Source organism: Ambystoma mexicanum, chromosome 4p, assembly GCF_040938575.1.
Source record: "Ambystoma mexicanum isolate Mex_15411 chromosome 4p, UKY_AmexF1_1, whole genome shotgun sequence".
Taxonomy (NCBI): Eukaryota; Metazoa; Chordata; class Amphibia; order Caudata; family Ambystomatidae; genus Ambystoma; species Ambystoma mexicanum.
Window position 1 is genome coordinate 129,483,866 of NC_090927.1, and position 20,229 is coordinate 129,504,094.

Consider the following 20,229-nt stretch of genomic DNA (forward strand, 5'->3'; position numbering starts at 1 on the left):
GAAGGCCAAGTGGACAGTGGAGAGCCAGTGGAGAGATTTCAGTGCTGGAGAGATACGATCCCTGGGTTTGCGGCCAAGGACAAGTCTCGCAATCCTGTTCTGGATGAGTTGCAGGGGACAGAAAGTAGAGGCAGGCAAATTTAAAAAGGAGGCCGTTACAGTACTAAGCCTAAAACTCAAATTGGCAGTTTCAAAACGTGTATCTGAAACATTAGATAGATCTAGAAGGAGGTTGGGGAGGGTGGGGGGTTGTGAGGTCTGTGGACACCACAAGTGCTTTGAAGAGCTAACCAGAGAAAGACCTCCTAGAGTCCCTCACCGCAGGGCTCAACCTCCTGTGCCAGACAGAGTTTCAGGAAGATGGTGATAGGAACTGGAATCGTTATCCTACGGCAGAGGACCACATATGAGGGAACTAACACTGTTACAAGCACTTGAGAACTGGCAGGGAACAGATGCTGCCCTCATTCAGATGCAGAGGCTGATTTGATTGTTCCCAGCTCTCACCGTCGTCACTGGAGCAGAGTGACTGGCGACTTTGCAGATAGACTGCAGATCTCCAGCACGGCAGTGGGAAATGCAGTTCCTCATATGAGGGCAGATTTGGATCCCAGAGATATCTTTTCCACTCTCAAAATGCCAGGAGGTTCCCCATCAGTAGAATCAAAAATAGTCCTGAGGCTAATAGAAGAGTGCAGAGCTGCAACAACATTGAATCCAATTCCTCCTGACCACAAAATGACACAAAGGCTGCAAGTCATCAGTTCATATCAAAGAAGCTGTTCACCGGTCTTGTTGGGAAAAGGTGGAAGAGAATGAACAACGCGTGGAAATTCTAAAACGGGGATGCAGGGGGAGTAAAACATCCCAAAGGGAGGAGGGAATATTGGGTCTGGACAAATCCTATGACCAGCGAGCAACAAGGAAAGTTGCAAACCAATCCTGACAGTCATCTGGTATTGCACAGTCAATATAAAAGGGCAGGAATTGGCACACTCAGGACAGTGTTCCAGACGTTGCGGTGCATGCCTACCACAGAAGAGGATAAATCTATCTAATGACGGCTGTCACTCTGCCGCTCTGGAGAACCACAGTCCAAGGTAGGATGAAACGAATAAGACTGCTGAGGACTATTATAATAGACTCAAAGAAACATCAGAGAGCAGGGAAGGAACGTTGATGTTAGCCTTTTGAGCAGTACATCTCAGAACGCATCTGGGGCAAGTGGCCAGCACACAGCTGAAGCATGATGCGGATCAACCACAGGGGGTAAACCCCAGCATGCTAGGTGATAGCTTTACCTTGAAAACAACCCTGGTAAGGGAGGAAAGAAATAATTGCAAAGTAAAAGGGCTTGCTGGCAGCCATAAGGAGCCTCGGAAGGCAACCCACAGCCACAGGGTGGCAATATGTGGAGGAAGAGGAAACCAAGAAGCGAGTTGCGTGCTTTATTTCTGAGACTGGAAATATTGATTAGGGAATCTGGACTAGGTGCTTAGTACTTTAGAGCAGATCATTGTTGATCTTCGATTCTCCATCGTGATACAGGATGGCTAGCTGTCCCTGCAGAGTTAAAGTTAAACTGCAACGACTCTCTAGAAACCTATCCAAAAGGCATCCTACCGACCCTAGCTAAATGAGGTGTTAAACATCATCCTCTTTGAGTCAAGTGTTCTGTTTTCAACAACACAGCTGCTAGATGAACATGAAAACAACTTTCTCCAAAAACTGTACATTCAACTCTGAATGTATCCAGAACGTTTTGTGCGTTACAGAACTGTGGAGGGGGAGGTTGAGGGTGCTCAGCAAACAAAATGTGCTCGTACGTACAGCAAAACACTCTGAACTTATTTTGCATCAGAACCTGTGGTTTGGTAAAACGTCGACTAGCTTTGTTTCATATAAATAACCCCAACAGTGGCCAAAATCCTTTTAGGTGTATATTGAGTTGCGTGGCAAATGGTTGACTCATGGTGGCATTTCTGAAGATTTAATTGGCTATCTCAGCTTCAGTAGGGGACAACAGGATTGAGTCACCACCAGAGACCTCACTAACGGTTGAATCGAGATTCCATGCTTCATTCCTAATTTTGTGTTGGGAAACTACTGCCTGCTTTGCCCACTCTGACATCAGACCATCATGCTTAAAATAAGAGCTCTTGCCCAGTAGTCCCCAAACATTTTAGCAAAATCTCTTTTTTGCTTCTGGAGCACTAGTGTTAAGCAATATTTGAAGAGTGCCCGCCATAAATTCCACTGAGCCATGCTCTAAGCAGGTGGCTGTCACGGGTCATGAAGCATACCACCCATTTAAGGCGATGCTCGTTTAGACCCTTTTCTCCTTCAGTCATTTCGCCCACACTGTGCTGTTAATCAGCATTATGTAACGTCTCCCACGGGCTGCCTGCCACACCACAAGCTAAATCATGCAAACCACATGCTTTCTTTGCCTACTGTGTTCAGTCGCATTACAAAATTCACCACACTTTTGCTTATAGTAGCAATTAACTTCGACTCCATTCAACGCAAACATATTCAAATGCATTCGACTAAAACGGTTTTTGATATTCTCACAAAAGAAATTGGGATTTTAAACAGTACAAGTTGTTCTTGTTGGGTTTTGCTAGGTCCGGTACGACGTGAGCCACAAGAGACAACTCGGGTTTGCCCACCCGGCTCCTTAGACTGAGGTTTGTCGGAATGAGTCAGCAAGGGAGTACTAGGTTGTACTGATGTGATTTTTATGCCGGTTCACAAACACCAAGAGAAAAGCTAGCAGGAAAAGATAAAGCGGGAAATAAATACAGAGCGGGTCATCCATTCACTCTGTGTCCCGCTAAACTAAATAAAAGCTTCTCGGAACAAGGGACTATCCTCTTCAATTGTGCCTATGGACTGCACTTTGATAAAGTGGGCAGTGCTCAGTCTGTGGTGTGTGGATGTGACATTATGAAGGGTTTCATCTCCCAACTAGGTATAGAGGTGTGCTTAGTGACCAAGCTGCAAAATCAATTCCTAATGTTCCCCGGTCTCGCTGCATTTCCCAGCATGTCCCCGCCACCTCATGCAGGACACCTCCACATCAAGGGCACGCAGCTGGTCTATTTAGAGGTTTTCACTACTTGGTCACAGACAGCTCCCCTGGATAGTATTCTCTATTGTGTCAACCTGATAGAAAGCCCCATACATTTTCAGTAAACCCATTTGCATATAGCCTTGTCTCAAATCCTGCCTTCGCCAAAGCCATCAGATGCAATTTGCCAAGGACCCTGTGCTCTGGGATGCCTTGAGGAAGGCAGGGCAGTCTCCTTCCACTAGTAAGCCATTGGTAAATCCGCTTCAGGCCGGTCACTACAGATCACAAACTACAGCCTGAAAAGGATGTACACACTGACGAGACATGTACGTATAGACCTAGTTACGTACATGACCTGGCATAGTTAACAGCAGGAATCTTTGCATCAAATGTCTATAGCCAACAATATCTAGTTTAAGGCCCATGCGTTGTATATGCTGGACCTTTTATAGAAACTACCTCTCCTTTCTCGTCCACAAATGTCAACAATAACTCCCACCCACTACAAACTCTGCAGACACAACATTTGGAAAATATCTATTTGAAGACTCACTCTCCGTGCTGAAATAAACTATCCTACCATTCAGGCCAGCTAACACCATCATAACTTCTAGAAGACAACACAATATGTTTCAGTCTTCCGCAAACGAGCATCCTGCCCAGCACTAGAGGACAGAAGACCCCGCTTCATGGTAAATGGGCACTCAAAGAAACGGTCACTTTAAGTACTGAAAACAGACCTCTGCTGCAATATAAATGTCCTTTGCGGCTTGGAATACACAAGAGACTGTAGAGTTGTCGGCATGTACTGAATGTAGCACTGCATGCAGTGCCATTTCTTCAGCTATTGCTTCGCTGTACCCCATATTTCTCATTTCCTGATGGGGGGGTTACCAAATCCTAGAGTGTGGTAGAGATTCAGACATGCCGAGCGGTTGTGGGCCCCTCTTCCGTGTACGTAGACCGTGGCTCTGGGAGGAGGGACTGCCTTGGGCTACAGGCTGACGGACGGGCGTGCATGCAGTACTCCTGTGCTGAAAGTCCAAGACTTTGGGCTTCCTGTATGCGTTCAGAAAACATTTTACTGACATAATTCCATTAAACGGAAAAATAAGTGGCCTAAAGTGCGATCTAAAAATAGATGCATTGCAAAAACACCAGAATTTGCTAGGCAGAAAATAAGACTCGTGCATTCGGCAAAGTTTGTGAATATCTGACGTGCCTTTCCTTCGGGGTGCAGGTTCCAGCGGGATGGTGAAGGGCTCTCCCCAAAAGTCTATGCTTTCTAGCCAGATGTATGGCAGCGGTGCACTTGTCCCTGGATACATGTCACCTTTGGACGGATAACCAATCCGGCCTCCAATGCCCAGCCCCTCTCTGACGCGAACACCGGCAACGTGTACCAAACATCACACAACATAACACTAAAGGCTACGCAGGCCTGCAGGCCGTATTCCTTCAGCTTCTATTCCCTTTACTACTCAATATTAGTAGCATCTAAACGTCTGGCGCACAATCGGCGACAATTTGAAATTAACTTGTCGGCATGACGAGTTACACCAGTGTTGCCAAAGTTAAGGCTGGGCATTGAACCAATCGATAAAGCAGTGCGGTCCCTATGGCATCTTACGTAAGGCATCAAAACAATAAAAATAACCCCCAAGGCCGCATCTGTAGCCGTTTCGGACAGCGCAACTTTTCGGAGATGAAAGACTCGGAAAAACAGTGTCACAATGAGGAATAAACACGAACCTCGAGCAAGAAGTACATCACCGAACACTTCTGAAGGACGCGGTTACTCCTCCGTGCCTCTCAAGAACCACATGTCTTGCCCACTCAAGAAGGTATTCCCATGCCCAAAAGGCTGTGCTCCGGGCCCAAGAAAGGAAGTCCTAAAGTGTGACACGGAAACAAAACCCAGATCGAACCCCCAACTACTACAGCGTTTCCACCACTAGTTATCAGGAATCTACTTTTGTGTGCCTCTGAATGCTGCATCTTTCAGCTCCCCACCCCCACCTCCAAAGGAACATGGCTCTAAAGAGATGGATGGGGGGAGAGGGAGGTCCCCCCTCCTTCCCGTGAAGGGGAGGATCCGGCAGGCTCGCCGATCTGCCGGCTTCCACAGCAAAGCTCACGTCTTCTGGCTCAAAAAAAAAGACCCCAGCGCATTGCCTTAGTCAGCACTTGGCGCAGCAGCCCCACGGGGCAAGCTGCACAGTGCACGAAGAGGACAGCCCCAGCTACACAGAGTTACGGCCAAGGAACCTACCCATAGACCCTGGAGCTGCACAGTCCACTCAGGTGCCTGCTGCCCCCCCTCTCTCTCTTTGTCGGGCTATTGCGAGTGGGGGGAGGAGGCAAAAGGGGAGAAGGGGGATGAAAATGTTCTTTGTCTGGGAACTCCGGGGCATGTGATCCCAGATGGGGATTCTGGTTGGCTGGGATGGGCAGGGGGAGGGGTGGGCTTGCAAGCGCTGGCAGGGAGCCAGGGCTGTCTGACTTGCACAGCCCGCACTTCTGCCGTACCCCTTAACCCCCCCCGGCTCTTAATCATCTGGTAAAGGAACTCCTTTCCATTAGAAAGGTTACATTACTGTCCCGTCACCAAAACATGTTCACTGACAACGAAGTGTAACATCTTGGGATGTGTAAAACAGCCAGTGTGTGGCACGATCACACTGCAAGTGTATTTAGGGCAATCTGTAACCCGGTGCCCGGGAAATATTTTCCCAAAAGATGTCGCCAGGAGGATATTAATTCGTGTTCACCCTTTTCTTTAGCAAGTGTTGAGCGAAATAAAATCGCATCACTACAGCACACGCAAACAATAAGGAACATGTGTAGTAGCTGCTGCCATAATCTTCGAGATCCAGCAACTTGCCGTCGGAAAGGCAGCGTTTAAAGCCCTGCCCTGCAGTTACACATTAAGCTATAAACCCAGCTCATAATGGATGGAATGCTATACGGCTGACGGCCCAAAACACGATCCTCCCCCAGACGTGTTTTGGGCGGAGGGGTGGTGGGCGCCCGGCCTCGTTACATAAATATTTACTATAGGAACAGCTCGTGCCTATGACGGGACGGGACGGGAGGCGTCAAGCCGTGGAGCAGCAGGCACATCTCCCTCGGAAAGAGGGCGGTCTATAGTGACTGGTCTACGGTACGCTCACGTAGCACCCAGGGCAAACCAGGACAAGTGCTGCACTTGGATTTCATTTCCTTGCTCCCCAGTCACCTGGCTTTCATGCAAGATCTGGTGAGGATGAGGCGGCTAGTTCACCATGAAGTCGGACTGGTCCAAGGACATACACCCCCTCCCCCGCCCCCCCCCCGACTTCACCTCTCCCATGGTAAGTCTGCCCCTACCACACGATGTGGCTATCTTTAGTTTTCCAATGGAAGATAACACTTTGTAGCCGGGGATGGGCTCAACATCACCCGCCATTCAGAAGAACAAACCCTCTAAGGTCCTACAACCGGTCTGTTCCAATCATTCCTCGCAATGAAAAGAAGAGACGCACGCATCCCCGCTTCAAGTGCACCCAAAGTACACTATTTGCATATACAATATGCCTATACACATTTGTCAGGCTCAAGATGGTCTACAAGTCCTGTCTTTTCAGGTCACGTGTTTCTATATTCTGCACAGTACTTTTATTGCCACTATAACGCCTGTCTACAAAACAAGAATACAAAATGCAAGAGCCTAAAAGCCAAGACTTTATGCAGAGCGCCTCACACCTCATATGAGGCAACTTAATGTCTCTGTAGAATCTCTCAAGTTAAAACAGAGATAAAGTCACCTGCTCTTAATCACGGTTTATGCAGCTGATTATGAATATAATATAAAGTGATCTTGTACACAGTATCTCTGCTATTTTAACGACGATGCTTGTGATGCCTTTAAGCAAAAAGGAAGGGGGAACGCTTGTTGGTAGGATACATTGGAAGGCAGGTGCAAGTTCTGCCCGAAGTAGTAGAGTCTTCAGTTTCACTATGATTCGTAGTGGTTAGCAGCAGTGACACATGGATGTGTGTTCATGCAAGGGGCGATCCCAAGATCGATCAGTTGAATTCAGAGCTGCAAGGACCTAGTTAACCACTGCCTGGAGAAGAAGGGTGTGTAATAGGACCGTTGGATTGGAACAATATTATTTCAGTGGCGTTGAAAAATGTGGTTGTTGCCTCCGATAGTCAGTATTCTTGCTATTCCGGTTTCATTTAAGGGGCGCAGGGCAAGTGAAGCAAATACATTCAATCACCTTAGCTGATGTGTGCAGGTGCAACAGAATGCCATATGAGACAGCACACATAGCCTTAGCTTTTTAGTGATAACATGATGCAGGTTCTGCCTGAGAGTGAACTCTGCTAAACAAGTTCCCTAATATAATGCCCAATGCCAACAAGTACAATGCACACGTGTACCTCTGCTGGATGTCTACTGACATTCCCCCCCTCCCCCATGAGCTTCATTGTAGAGGAAACTGGGCAGATTCAAAAAGGTCATGTAGGCATTCCTAACACACCTGCTGGAACCGACGTTTCAACAAACAGGGCAGGAATTTAACCATGAGCACATCTGGTTGCAAATGTTGGATTTTAACCTCCCAGATGTCCGGTGGGAATTTGTAATAACTAAATAAAAACAGTGGCTGGTTCTGACATGGTGGCTACCGGGATTACACAATTATACAACCACAAGCAATGGATGTCAGCCTGGTGGGCAGTGGCCCATCCATGACAGGGCCTGGTGTGTATGCAGTGGTCGGAGCTGGTTTGACCCAAAGCAACCATTTGGGTCTCACACAAGAGACCTCTCGAATGCCGCGAGGACCCCAAGAAGGCTCGTTACCTTCTTCGCGGCACAGGAAGTCACCCTTGTGGGGTTTGCTGGGACCCAGTGCTTCAAAGGCAGCACTTTCAGTACAAAGGGGAACCTTCACCAGGATGCAGAGTACTGGAGGCTCTTTAAATTAGGCAGACAGAGATGGGAGGCAGAGTCAGAGTTGCCCAGGAGAGGACTCCCAAAAAGGGTTCCACCACTGAGATTCCCATGGCTCCCAAACTACTTGTACTCCCCTATCCACTTCCTGAAGACACAGCACTCTGGGTATGACATCACAAGTCATAGGACTCGTTAAAACAGCCTGGAATGTACCTCTTGCAGAATGGTAGAATGGAAACAACCCAATTTGGCCTTCTGGCTACTTACGGGGTTTGGGGAGAGATGTCCTTCACATTTGTTGATTTATCTTTGGACAGTTGCAGACTGATGCATTTGAAACCTGTTTGGGAGTACAGTCTGCTCCAAAGTCCTCTACCATAGAGGTGAAGAACAGTCTCCAAGGAAGAAGCAAGCTGACTGCTGTGGACAAAGACCCATATTCTGCCTGAACACTGGAACCGGGATCTTGCTCACTGGAGGTGAAGGATCATGAGCAACTGCTCACTAGCACCCTTCCTGGCGTGGAAGTCCAGAACAAAGAGCTAACCTTGCGCTTGGAGACCCTGAACTAGGTCACCGAGCAACTCAGAAGCCCAACAGTAGCCCAAAGTCTGCCTTGTGAGCCTCAAGATGCTTTTCGAGCCGGTGGGCTTTGAACAGCGTACCTGCTTTTAGGGGCATCGTGCCGCTTTGAAACAAATCGCCTCAACGACCGGCTTGGTACCGATGATACAATTCACAACGCATCTCAACTGCCAACTCAATCCTGTGGAAGACTCATCTTGACCAGTTTCAAACAATTCAATCCATTAGGAGCCCTCATCCCGAATTGTCTCGATGCAGAGTCACCACTGGGAATCGCAACTCAACCCGTCATGACAGTCTCAAACTGCCACAAGGTACCTAGAAGCTGCGCTCAACACTGTTGTGCCTTAAAGACAAGCTTTGAAGGTATTTAAGTGGTGCCTTCCCCTGGTCTGCCTTAAAAGACCCTAGAGACAAGTAAATCCCACCCTCTACTTTTTAAAGACGTGTACAATAACTATATCATTTGCTGCTGAAATCATTGCCTGTGCATGCCTGTCTTCAAACCCAGTACAGGGTTCGAAATTGAGGGGAGCTGGGGACTATTTAGAGCTCCTGCTTCTAGCATACTAGAGCCTGGTTAGCTTTAAACTAACAACTACCAGGAGCTACTTTTGTCTCCTAGGGCCAAATGGCACGTTCCAAACATGTGAATGCGACATTAACGTTGAGTATTTAAGAATATTAATGAAGAATTAGAACACATCTAATACACATTTAAACACAATGGTGCATTGTTCAATGGCCACAAAATTAAAGGAGTATCTCTGGTATCTCCTCGTTCCCTTGGGGTAGCTCCTGGCTACAGGGTAATGCTCAATACAGAGGAGATGGTTTTAGCTCCTGCTAATCGAACCTCAATTTCAAACCTTGCCACAGTGCCCCTTTATTCCAAAGCCTGCATTCTCTGTGTTTTTCATTAACTGGCGTGTTTCATAGTGTTTTTATTAAGCAGTGTGTATTTTGTTAGTTTTATTTTGTAGAACCTAGATTGCACCTTTATTTTTGTACCGCAGCACTACTGTTTGGTCGGCTTTTGTGCCAGTTCACATGGCTCCTGAAAAGTATAGCCTGCACTACCCTAAGAGGCGAAGGAGGCATACATCTCTGTCTGTGCCAGTTTGACCTTTATGATTGGGATAACTGCTGGTTTAGTAGTAGTAGTAGTGTAGGAGTGAGAAGGATCTTTATTCACTACTCATCCCTGTATGCATACAGAGCAGTTGTTAGCTCGTCACAGAAGGTGTGTGACATTTCTTTCTACGCATGCAGTGATTTGATCGGATTGATGATACTGAGAATTACCGGTCACGGTCAGTCTGAGGCACTTAGGTTCACTATATCCTTTATTAGTGTCATGTAAATATTGAGTGGTCTCTGATGCAGGTTGTTTTTGTTTCATTTTAATTTAAAGGGTGCAGTGAGACTAATCAACATGAATTAGATCGCCTGTATTCTTTAGCTGATTTTTGTGTTCAGGCTCATGGAATATTCATGAGTATGCAGAGAAAGGTACTGCTTGCTCAATGTTACCGAAAATGAGCGCTCTGTTGGTCCGAGGTGCTATGGTTTGCTGCGTTTACTGGTGTCGAGCCGGTTTCAATTGAATAGCCAGGTTTTCAGAGATTTTGTGAAGGCCATGTGGGTTTCCTCTATGTGTAGGCATCTGAGCATAACTTTCCAGAGCTTGTTAAGAGAGAAAGGAGAAAGACTATCCTCTGCAGGGTTTTCTATTGAAGCTTGGCATTGTTACTAAGTGTGACGAATCCTTAGATGTCGTCACTTGTCCCAAGGGTGGGGACCCCTTCCCATGAGGCCAGGGAGGTGAGGCCACTACCCGATAGTTCCCATGGTGGCGGTAGAAGGGAGGATCGCATGGGGAGGGACTACCCCCTCGCCCTGGCAGAAGGATGACCATCTATGGTGTAGCCCTCAAAGAATATCACACCCACACACTCTAGCCTCTCTTCTTCCTATGTTAATCTCTTTCTAGAGACTGGCCTATGTGCTATTGTAAAGTAGACTACCTCCAGGTCCTGGCAAGTACTTGGAGGAAGAACAACATCAGGAATATAGCTAATCCAAGTGCTGGGATGAGGCGGGAGACAGGAGCAATTCAAAACACGAATAAGAAGGAACTGAAGTGGTATAGACTTCAGCAGAGGCATGGACACGCTTATGCGATAAAGACCAGAAAAGGACTGCTTGAAAAAGATACAACCAACCAGAACGAGAGACTTTGAAGCCCGGGAAGCATGAGGAGACGCAGAGAAGCCCAAAACGGAGCAGAGAGCAGTCCGCTTCCGGAGTCAAGAAAACAACAGGACTCCTTAATCCGGCAGCATCCAGACGATCACGGGAGTATGGCAGACGGTGATGCAAAAGCAAGAAGCAGCATCCATACCGTCAACTTCAAGGGCCGAGCAGGAGATCCGCAAGGCAAAGGAACCAAGACACAGAATATCCCGCGCAACACTCCGAATAGGAGGGGGGATCCCAGAAAGAACTGGCCATGCATCCTGGGTGTAGAAAAGTAACAGGAGAGGCGCGGGGACTAGTAGGGGCAGAGAGGTGGAAGGCACAAACCGGATATCGAGATTACGAGCAAGACTATAGTCCTTGTGTCCGTACTTGGCAAGCAAGGCAGCCAAGTGGAAAGAGATGGGGAGAGAAACCGGGGTCGAGAACCCCACCCAAAAGAGTGAAACGCGTCATCTTCCTCGTGGCAGTACTTTGCAGGGAAGGGAACCAAGTGGGCCAAGCCAAAGAAGGAGAGAGAAACTAGGGTTGCTGACCCTCACAACACTCAAGAGATGCGTGTTTTAAGTGTGAAATCAGACGAGGAGAAGATCTGGGGAAGGGAGTCATTCCTCCTGGTTATAAAAGATTGTGTCATAACTACCAGGAGAAGGGAGTCATTCTCATGGTAACGAGGACCGGGAGGATGTTCCAACAAGCCTAGGGAAGGGAGTCTTTCCGCTGAACTAAAATAAGACTGAGACGGAACGCTGGGAAAAGGGAGGTATTCTCCTGGCCCACCCAAGGAGACATTGTGCAAAACTTTGACTATAACCCAGGAGAATGGAGGCATTATCCTGTGATCAACATAGTGCTGCTTTGTTTATTAGTTTATAGTGTAAGGGCCAGAAGTAGAGTTTTCTTGATGCAGGACGTTGGACACTGACTTTAATAGACATCCTGACAGTCACCATAGATCTTAAGATGAGGAAGGGAAACCCTTCTTAGAAATAGAGAAAGATAGAGTTTATTTTTACAAATAAAAGCCTTTAGCTCCAAATATGCCACCTTTGCGTCAGAGTCCTTCTTCTGTAACCTTACATAAGGCTGCATTGAGTTGAAAAGAACTCAAGACCCACCTCTTCAAGGAGTCTCTCCTCAACACCTAGGCCAGGTAGTCGCCCCACGCCAACTGACTCGCTAGACGCCGCCCCACCCCTCTCCTCCCAGCAGCTCTGTACAGCTGTACCCCTCCCCTGTGAACCTCTGTATCCTACCCCGCCCACTGTATATCTGTTCTGTTACCTCTGAAACGTGCTCCGTTATGCATCTCTATTGTTGTATACCCCTTTAAAGCTCTCCGTTGCTTCACAAAGCTAGGTCCATGCTCAATAAATATCATAATAATTACTGAGCCAAATCACTCAGGTTGGCTTTTTATAGAGATTCTGCACTCCTGCTTTGTAAGTTGCAATGAGCTATGTACAGGGTTTTGAACTGAATCCTCGGATCAGAAGGCAGTGGGGTGTTCGGAGGCCTGGGGTAAGGCCCTCTGGTTTTTTAAAATTTCAAACATAGTCCAGCTGCCTTATTCTTTACTCTTTATAGTTGGTTCAGTAAGCAGCCCTGGAGCCCCAAGTAGGAGACTCCTAGTGTAACCTAGTTTTAGAGTACTAGTACAATAACTGACATGGTTTGGTGTAGGAAAGTCCAGTACAGCTTGAAGTGCCGGGGTTCAGAGTTGAAAGTAAAAACGTCTTAAGATGGCAAGGGCACTGCCAACTGACTGTCCCAGGTTTTTGACCATTGTTGTTGGCAGTCTGCAGGTTCCCATTTCTTCAGACTAGGGAGTTGGATGCGTGGCTCGTTTGTGTGGAGCCGCAAATCATGTTCAATTTCAGTTGGTAAGTTTCATTCTATTTCAAGATATCCAGGAGCAGACTTGCGCAAGACACATACAAAGAACCAGTTTGCTTGGTGAAGAGATGTTTGTAAGCTTGGAGATTTTGTTTTGTTTATTTGTTTATTTGTTTATTTATTTTGTATAGCGCTCAGGGTATCATCTGCGAAGTTGAAACATGCGAGGCCTGAATTATCGCTAAGCTCCAGGAAGGTGGTCAAGTAGTTACCGGACAGGAGAGGTGCAAGCTGGATCTTTATGGTACTCCACAGGCGAGACAGAAAAGACATGAACCAGGTCATGTTTGTTTCAGTTCTGTTGGTGAGGAATGAAAAGTGGGTCCTTTTAATTCTATGTCTTCCAATCATTTCAGCAGAATTTTGTGACTGATACTACCAAATGTTGCAGAGGGTATGGTGTTCCCAATGGCACCAATGTGCACACAATGGATCTAATGTATATGTGTGTTTGACCACATGTTTAATGAATACCAAATTATCTGTTTGAAAACATATTTTTAACATGGTTCTGTTCGTTGGAATGGTTGTCAGTCCATTACACAGAAAAGCCAGCACTTCTGCACGTTCCCATGTCTCACCTGTTATCAGCCTTTATGAAGACGAACATACATTTGTGCACTTAACAGTTCAGATGGTATAAGATTTACAACTTCCATTACATGTTTTACTCACATAATACAGAAGTGTTTAAAATAAGAGGGGGGAGGGGGTAAAAATATAGTAAGAAAGGAGAGAAAAGGTTACATATGACATGTTCTCTTGATGTTAATTTTGAGTAAATTTAATAGGTTAGATAATAAAAAAAATGCTCACAATGTACATATAGATTGTTTCTTGCATTTATTGGTTTGTTCAGTGCCATCACATATTTAAGCTTGTGCCTTTGAGAATTGTTTTGGATTCCATTTTAAATCTCTTAGGATTGTATTAGCCTCAAGATCGATTTAATACTAACCAAATCATACGTTACACAGTAAACATTCTTGCCTTTATATGAATTTGGCTACTCCCTTGTCTTGTAGTATGTGTTAGTGAACGTTTTGTCCCATCATTCAAAAATCATTGTATGCAAATGACAAATATTGATGTTTAGTAAATCAGTTCTAAACAGGCTCAACCAATCTTAAAAATGTATTCTATGTGCTATATTATAACGGCTCACTTTTATGAATTCATAGCTTTTTTGTAAAAAAGTGTTTCATTTTGTCTTTCAGATTTATTTTTCAATGGCTCATCTCCCTGAAAATAGAAGATATGTAGCTTAGTACAGATAAGTGTTGTGCACTTTAAACTATAACAGTGGGTAAGAACCTGGGTCACACAGGCGCTGGATTACTAAAGAGTAAGCTGGATATTTTTATCAGTTTTTGGATGCAAATTCAGAGGAGTCTGGAGTGTTGTGGTGATATTATTGTGTTTCAACCCACCTGGGTGTCTTTCAAGGCGTGTGTGGGTTGAGTGTAACCGTCTATGTAGATATGGAGCTCTTTGTTAGTAGCCCATGTTGAATAACAGCTGTGGGGCCTGGATGGCCTCTGTGTAAAGATGAGCGGTCTCTGCAATCTTTTGATCTATTATTTAACTCTAGTCTTTGGTATTGAATTAGCGCTCAATTAAGTTTACCTGAAACGGGGAAAGTAGCTTCTGCTCTTTTCTTTCATAGCGCATCTGGCACCATGATGCATGTGCCATCACGTCATAATTAGTTTGTGACGTCATAGTGTATCTGACATCATGACGCGTGTGCAGTCATGCATAACATCACATTTTATGTTGTTGTACATGTTTTATGAATTGGTTAGAAGGATATTCCTTCATGTGTTAGGCCCTCTAATGTTTGTTAGTTGTCTTATCTGATTCTGAATTATAATAAAATATGTGCTCTATCCACCTCTAGCACATACAAAACAGAGGACAGTGTCACTAAAGCCTCGGACATTAAGAAAGGTCTCCTAAATACGAGGTCTCTAAATAAGCATGCACAGGATGTTTATGATTACATCACTAATGAAAAACTCGACATATTGTTCCTTATGGAAATATGGTTGCAGGAACCCATAGGTCCCACAGTGGACGTTGCAGTCCCAGAGCGAAACAACATATATTGTAAAAATGGGGATATAGGCAAGGGAGGAGGAGAGGCTATAATAGCCAAACAAGACCTTGCCCACCATCCATCCCCTATCCATTGCAATGGTTGTGAAGTAATTATGTTAAAAATGAAACATGCCAATAACAGGAGTAGTAATTTAATTGCAATCTATAGACCACCTTCCCCGATATCTGATTTTAATGAAGAGCTAGTTCACCTTTTAAATTCTCTAAAAGGACCCAACACAGGAACTATTTTACTTGGGGACCTTAATAGGTGGAGAGGGAGCTTACAAGATAAAGAGGCTATTCTCTTAGAAAAATAACTTAATGCTATTGACTTTCAGGTAGTCAATACAGAACCCACTTCAAACACTGGAAACCAGCTCGACTGGGCCACATCCAATAATGTGAACACTACTATTCTCAGGATTCATCCATGCATCTGGACCGATCATTATAAAATTGAATTAAGTTTTATAGCTCACGACACCGTTAAGAAATGAAATAATACTCCTATATCCACGTTAAGTAGAAACCTGATAAAGATCAAACCAGTCATTCTCGCACTTGGCGTCTTAAACATCATGAATGCCACTAGCGAGGACGAATCCTGCGGGAAACTAATTACCATCTTTAATAATCATTTTGCGGAAGTACTCTATCAATATGCCCGTCTCAAACAGAAATCAGCTAGACCTAACAAAAATCAAAATTGATTTAACACGGAAACCTGTAAACTCAAAAAAGACAAAATAAAAGCAGAAAGAAAATGGCAAAAAGATCCATCTATTGTCAACAAGGAAATCTGGAAAAAGGTAGATCAATTGTATAAAGAAAAGGTGACACTAGCTATAAAAAAACGATTATAACGACCAGATCACCTCTGCATCCAATTCGACAGGCAAATTGTTTCAAATCCTTAAATCAGTTGAAAAACCGGCAACACTATACCCCCATTCCAACCGTCTCAAAGAGACTGAGATTGTCCAAAATGCTTTCTCTAACAAAATATCCAAGGCAAGGGAAAATATCTGCTCATGTATTACAGCCAACCAAGCACAATCAAACCTTGACTCTTTTATAGAAAGGTGAAATTTCACTTCTCCCCAATCTCTGTAGAGGAAATGATGAAAGTCTTATCAGCAACTAAATGCACTTCATGTGCAGAAAACATCCTACCCCCAAAAATGATTCTTGACAACGTCGAACTGTTTGCCCCTTTTCTTTCTCGCATAGTCAATGCCTCCTTCACAGATCTCAAAGTGCCTACTTGTATCAACAAAACGTTAACGGCCACTTGCTTAGTAAAAAAAAAAAACCTGGTCTAGACCAACGTGATCCAGTAAACCTCCATCCTATCACCAACTGCAACATTTTGTTAAAGATCTTGGACAAAGTTGCCACAGGACAGCTACAAAAATATGTTTACCAAAACAATCTCCTGCATGCCCGGCTTCAGAGAGGTGCAAGGAACTGAGTCAGCATTGTTGGATCTTCAGACTAAAATGCTGGAGATAATGGATAGGAGTAAATCAGGATTACTCATTACTAGACCTCTCTGCAGCTTTTGATTTGTTAGATCATCAGAAGCTCCGAGAGGCCATAGATAGAGCAGAAAACTGCTCACAAGAGGCCATTGATTGGATCTCTTCGTTTCTTGGCAACAGGAGCTCCAAGATACAATGGGGCGAACACTTTTCAGCCTCTCAACCAGTAGACTGTCATATACCACAAGGAGACAGTTTCTCCCCCCTTCTTTTTAACATCTATATGTGTGGTCTCTGCACCCACCTTACCAACATGAGTATATTTTTCACCAATTTTGCAGATGACACGCAGCTAGTTATGGAGTTAACAGGCTGTCATATTACTGACAACAAGCTTAACACCATCTATAACTCCATTGAGGCATGGATAAAGTCCAATTGGATGTGCCTCAATGGAGGGAAACGGAACTCATGATTTTTGGTTCTACGCAATCTAGATCCAAACTTGATCCAGCCTGTAAGGCATTTGAAATCGAAAATGCCACAGTCAAGGTGTCAGAGAAAGTAAAGACCCTTGGTCTTTACTTACAGGCCTCTTTGGGAGCAGATGCAATGTTGCCCATTTGAAGTAAACCTACCGGTACCATCAAACATTGTTAAATAGAATTAGACCTCATCTGAATCAACAAAATAGTTCCACCTTAGCCATAGCCATTGTCCTGTCCAGATTGGACTATGGAAATTCGCTCATGATGGGAGCCAGCACAAAATGCATTAAGCAATGCCAAACCGTCCAGAACAATGCGGTCCGGACTATCACCGGTAAAACCAAAAGGGACCATATTACCAAAGTGAGGAAACCCCTCCACTGGTTATTGATTCAAGACTGCTTTACCTTTAAGGCAAGGGCCATAGTCCACCACTGCCTATAAGGAACAGCTCCTGAGTATCTGAAAAAGCAAATCTGCCCATATACTCCTGGTAGCAGCTTAAGGTCTGAAAATAAAGGCTTAATTCAATCAGGAACTGCAAAAAAAGTAAACGGGCCGGGCCTGTTAAAGCTACCCTAAGATGGAATAAACTTCCACTTTACCTTAGACAAGAACCAAATCATCTCAAGTTTAGAAAGATGTTAAAAACAGCTCTCTTCAGATAAACTCGTATCTCAGGACCTCCCATCTCTGCCTATTTATAAGGTCTGCTTGTCCTGTCATTTATTTGTCGTGTCTTCGTGTTAAGCGCCCTGATGCCTAGGGCGCTATATAAACATATAAACAAACATGTGAACATCTTTAAAACCCTGTTTATTATTGCTTAAAGATTTAGCGTGAATCGTGCCGTTCTGGGCGATTTAGCGTATATATGCAACCTGAAATCCGGAACAGAAACATATGCCTCGACTATGTCAACCATCATTTACTTTACGCATTGTCATTTCACATAAGAATGCATTAATACTGTTCCCTTTCAGTTGTATGTTAAGCAACTGAAAGGAAACAGTATTAATTTATTCTAATGCGAAATGACAACGTGTATATTAAATAATGCTCGACATATGGATAACATAGGAACATGTAATTTTACTGGATTTCAGGATATATACTATAGGGCGGCAGTCAACGCCCTATAGTTAAGGTAAGTTGGACTCCCATAGGAAACCTGAAAAAATAAAATTGTTAATAACTTGACTTGTGCAACGGATATGTCTGAAATTCTGAAGAGAATTAGGGATCCTCCCCACTTCCAGCCCCTCCCTTGACTGCAAAGTTTGGGAAAGATTGGTTAAAAAATAAAAAGTTAAGGAAAAAAACCAAACAAAACAAAGTTGCGGCATACTTACCATTCTTTATCCCCATAGACAAAATAACGTACATTTTTGCTGGACCACACAGCCCAAACCACTGGGCAGATTTGGACCAGGTCTGAAAAAACCTGGGCACGAAGCCTTGACTTGAGGCTTTTTTGTAGTTTGGGGTTATTACATGCAGTAGTTTTTTAAATATATGATGGAGAAGAGGGTGCCTTTCTCCCCCCAAAAATGGTTACATCTCCTATGATGCATTGCAAGACCATGGTTTTCAAAAACGAAACCTGCCATGAGATGCGAGATATAGCCGCAGGGAATAGCCAAGGGTAAAGTGAAATTTGGGAGTTGGAGGGGGTCTAGGGACTGAGTTTACAACACAAACATCGCTTTAGCTAAGACTAGCTGACATCTCAAAGCAAACTGCATCACAGAAGCACTGTCATGTGGGGCAATGGGAGAGAGGTGTGAGGGGAGCTGGCACAGATGACGGGGGCACTTGGTGAGTGCTTGGGGGGGCAATAAAGGTTTAGTTCTTTCCGTCCGGCCTTTTGATATTCGTGGCTATAAACTACAAATAGCCGCAGCTATCTGTAAAATAGGCATCCAGGTCTCCCATCCATGCAGTAACCCAGACCAACCCTGCCTAGCTTCAAAGCGAGGAAGGGGCCGGCATCCTTAGGCCATGTTGCCTAATAGATGAGAACATGTTACAAGACCACTTAAAGCAACATGGCCTGAGGGGGCCAGCCCATTCCTCGCTTTAAAGCTAAGCAGAGTCGGTCCCAGTTACTGCACGGATGGGAAACAGTCCACAGTCCCAAATGCAGTGTGCTTTCTTAGTTTTAAATAGCTCATAACACTAAGAAAACACAATGCACCCACATTATATTTTTTTTAAACCATGCTAATGTCAGTCCTTTAAAGTTCAAGCAGTCATGAGGCCCACATGAAAAAAGCAGTTTAAGAGTTACTAATATGTAGAGAATTGCAAATCCAGCCTGCACGAGGCGTGGAATGCTAGAATACCCTTTTGAGATATATATATATATATATATATATATATATATATATTGAAGACCAAAAGGAAGGTGCAGGGAGGACCTGGGCTGCACTTCAAGGATTCACAAAATATGTCCACTCCCACCAATTTATTGTAACTATGCACATAAACAGGATACGAATTATACAAAAAAAGGTTATTCGAACTCAGACAGTTAAAAGTAAGCCACGGTATAATGTGTTTCACAGCCCTCTAGATGATTGTTCATATACAAAGTGAATGCTGTGCAGGGAGCACTCCTGAAGCCTGACCCTACTCTATAGTTGCTAAAGTATAGAGTGTCCCATCTCCACATTTTTACCCACAGGCTCCTAAAACCTGTCAGCGATTTTACAATGGTGTAGTGTTTCGTATTAATACATTGCTTAAACAGAGGTTGTGAGACTTGGAGGATAACAGAAAGCAAAATCTAAGCATTCATAGGCACACAAATTAAAGATTGAACATTAGCAGTATCCATATTCTTAAGTGCTGATGTTTATCTGGACTATTGCATTGTAAAGTGCAAGTGCCTTTCTTAAATTGTGCAACAACAATTCACACACAAATTAAACATGTATATAATATGTCCCAATATATTTTATATATCTATGTTCCCAGTGCTCCCTGAGAGCTCTGAGAGATTATGTCCTACCTTTTGATGAATTGCATTCTGGTATCTGTATCCTCCCAGTAAGTCATGAGTATTTGCCCAGAATGTGGCAAGAGAGGTTACAATCCTGGACACTAGTGCAGTTATTTTCCCCCGATTGTGGCAGCTTTTCAGGGCACAGGTAAAGGACACGTGTGTGTACAGTGTAACTTTTGTTTCAGAGGGCAGACACAACCCCTTTTATTTTTTAGGTTGGCAAACTTGCTGAAGTATTTGGCAACCAGGATTTTACTCAGGTTGTCATGTTCCCAGTGCAGACGCGTACCCTCAAGACCAGCACCACTTGTTTTGCATTGGGATTTTGTTTTCCATGGAATATTTCACTACAGATTGCTGGGTTTACAAAGTGAGAACCTTTTATA

General features: G+C 44.5%; 1 protein-coding gene across 4 annotated transcripts in view; it reads right to left on the reverse strand.

Annotated features, from left to right (window-relative positions):
• DNMT3A (DNA methyltransferase 3 alpha) overlaps positions 1-20,229 on the reverse strand; it is a 2,439,715-nt gene that overhangs the window by 1,397,649 nt on the left and 1,021,837 nt on the right. Inside the window, exon 1 of one of the 4 annotated variants that reach the window (XM_069605559.1) lies at positions 5,349-5,443. The exons of 2 other annotated variants lie outside the window; for them this stretch is intronic. Coding sequence is in view for 1 of the 2 variants with exons in the window: in XM_069605558.1 (XP_069461659.1) it covers positions 4,829-4,846 (18 nt within the window). In the remaining variant the exon portion in view is untranslated. Of the gene's footprint in view, positions 1-4,828; positions 5,076-5,348; positions 5,444-20,229 lie in introns of those variants that run through there. One more of the 4 variants, XM_069605558.1, reaches the window with a different exon arrangement.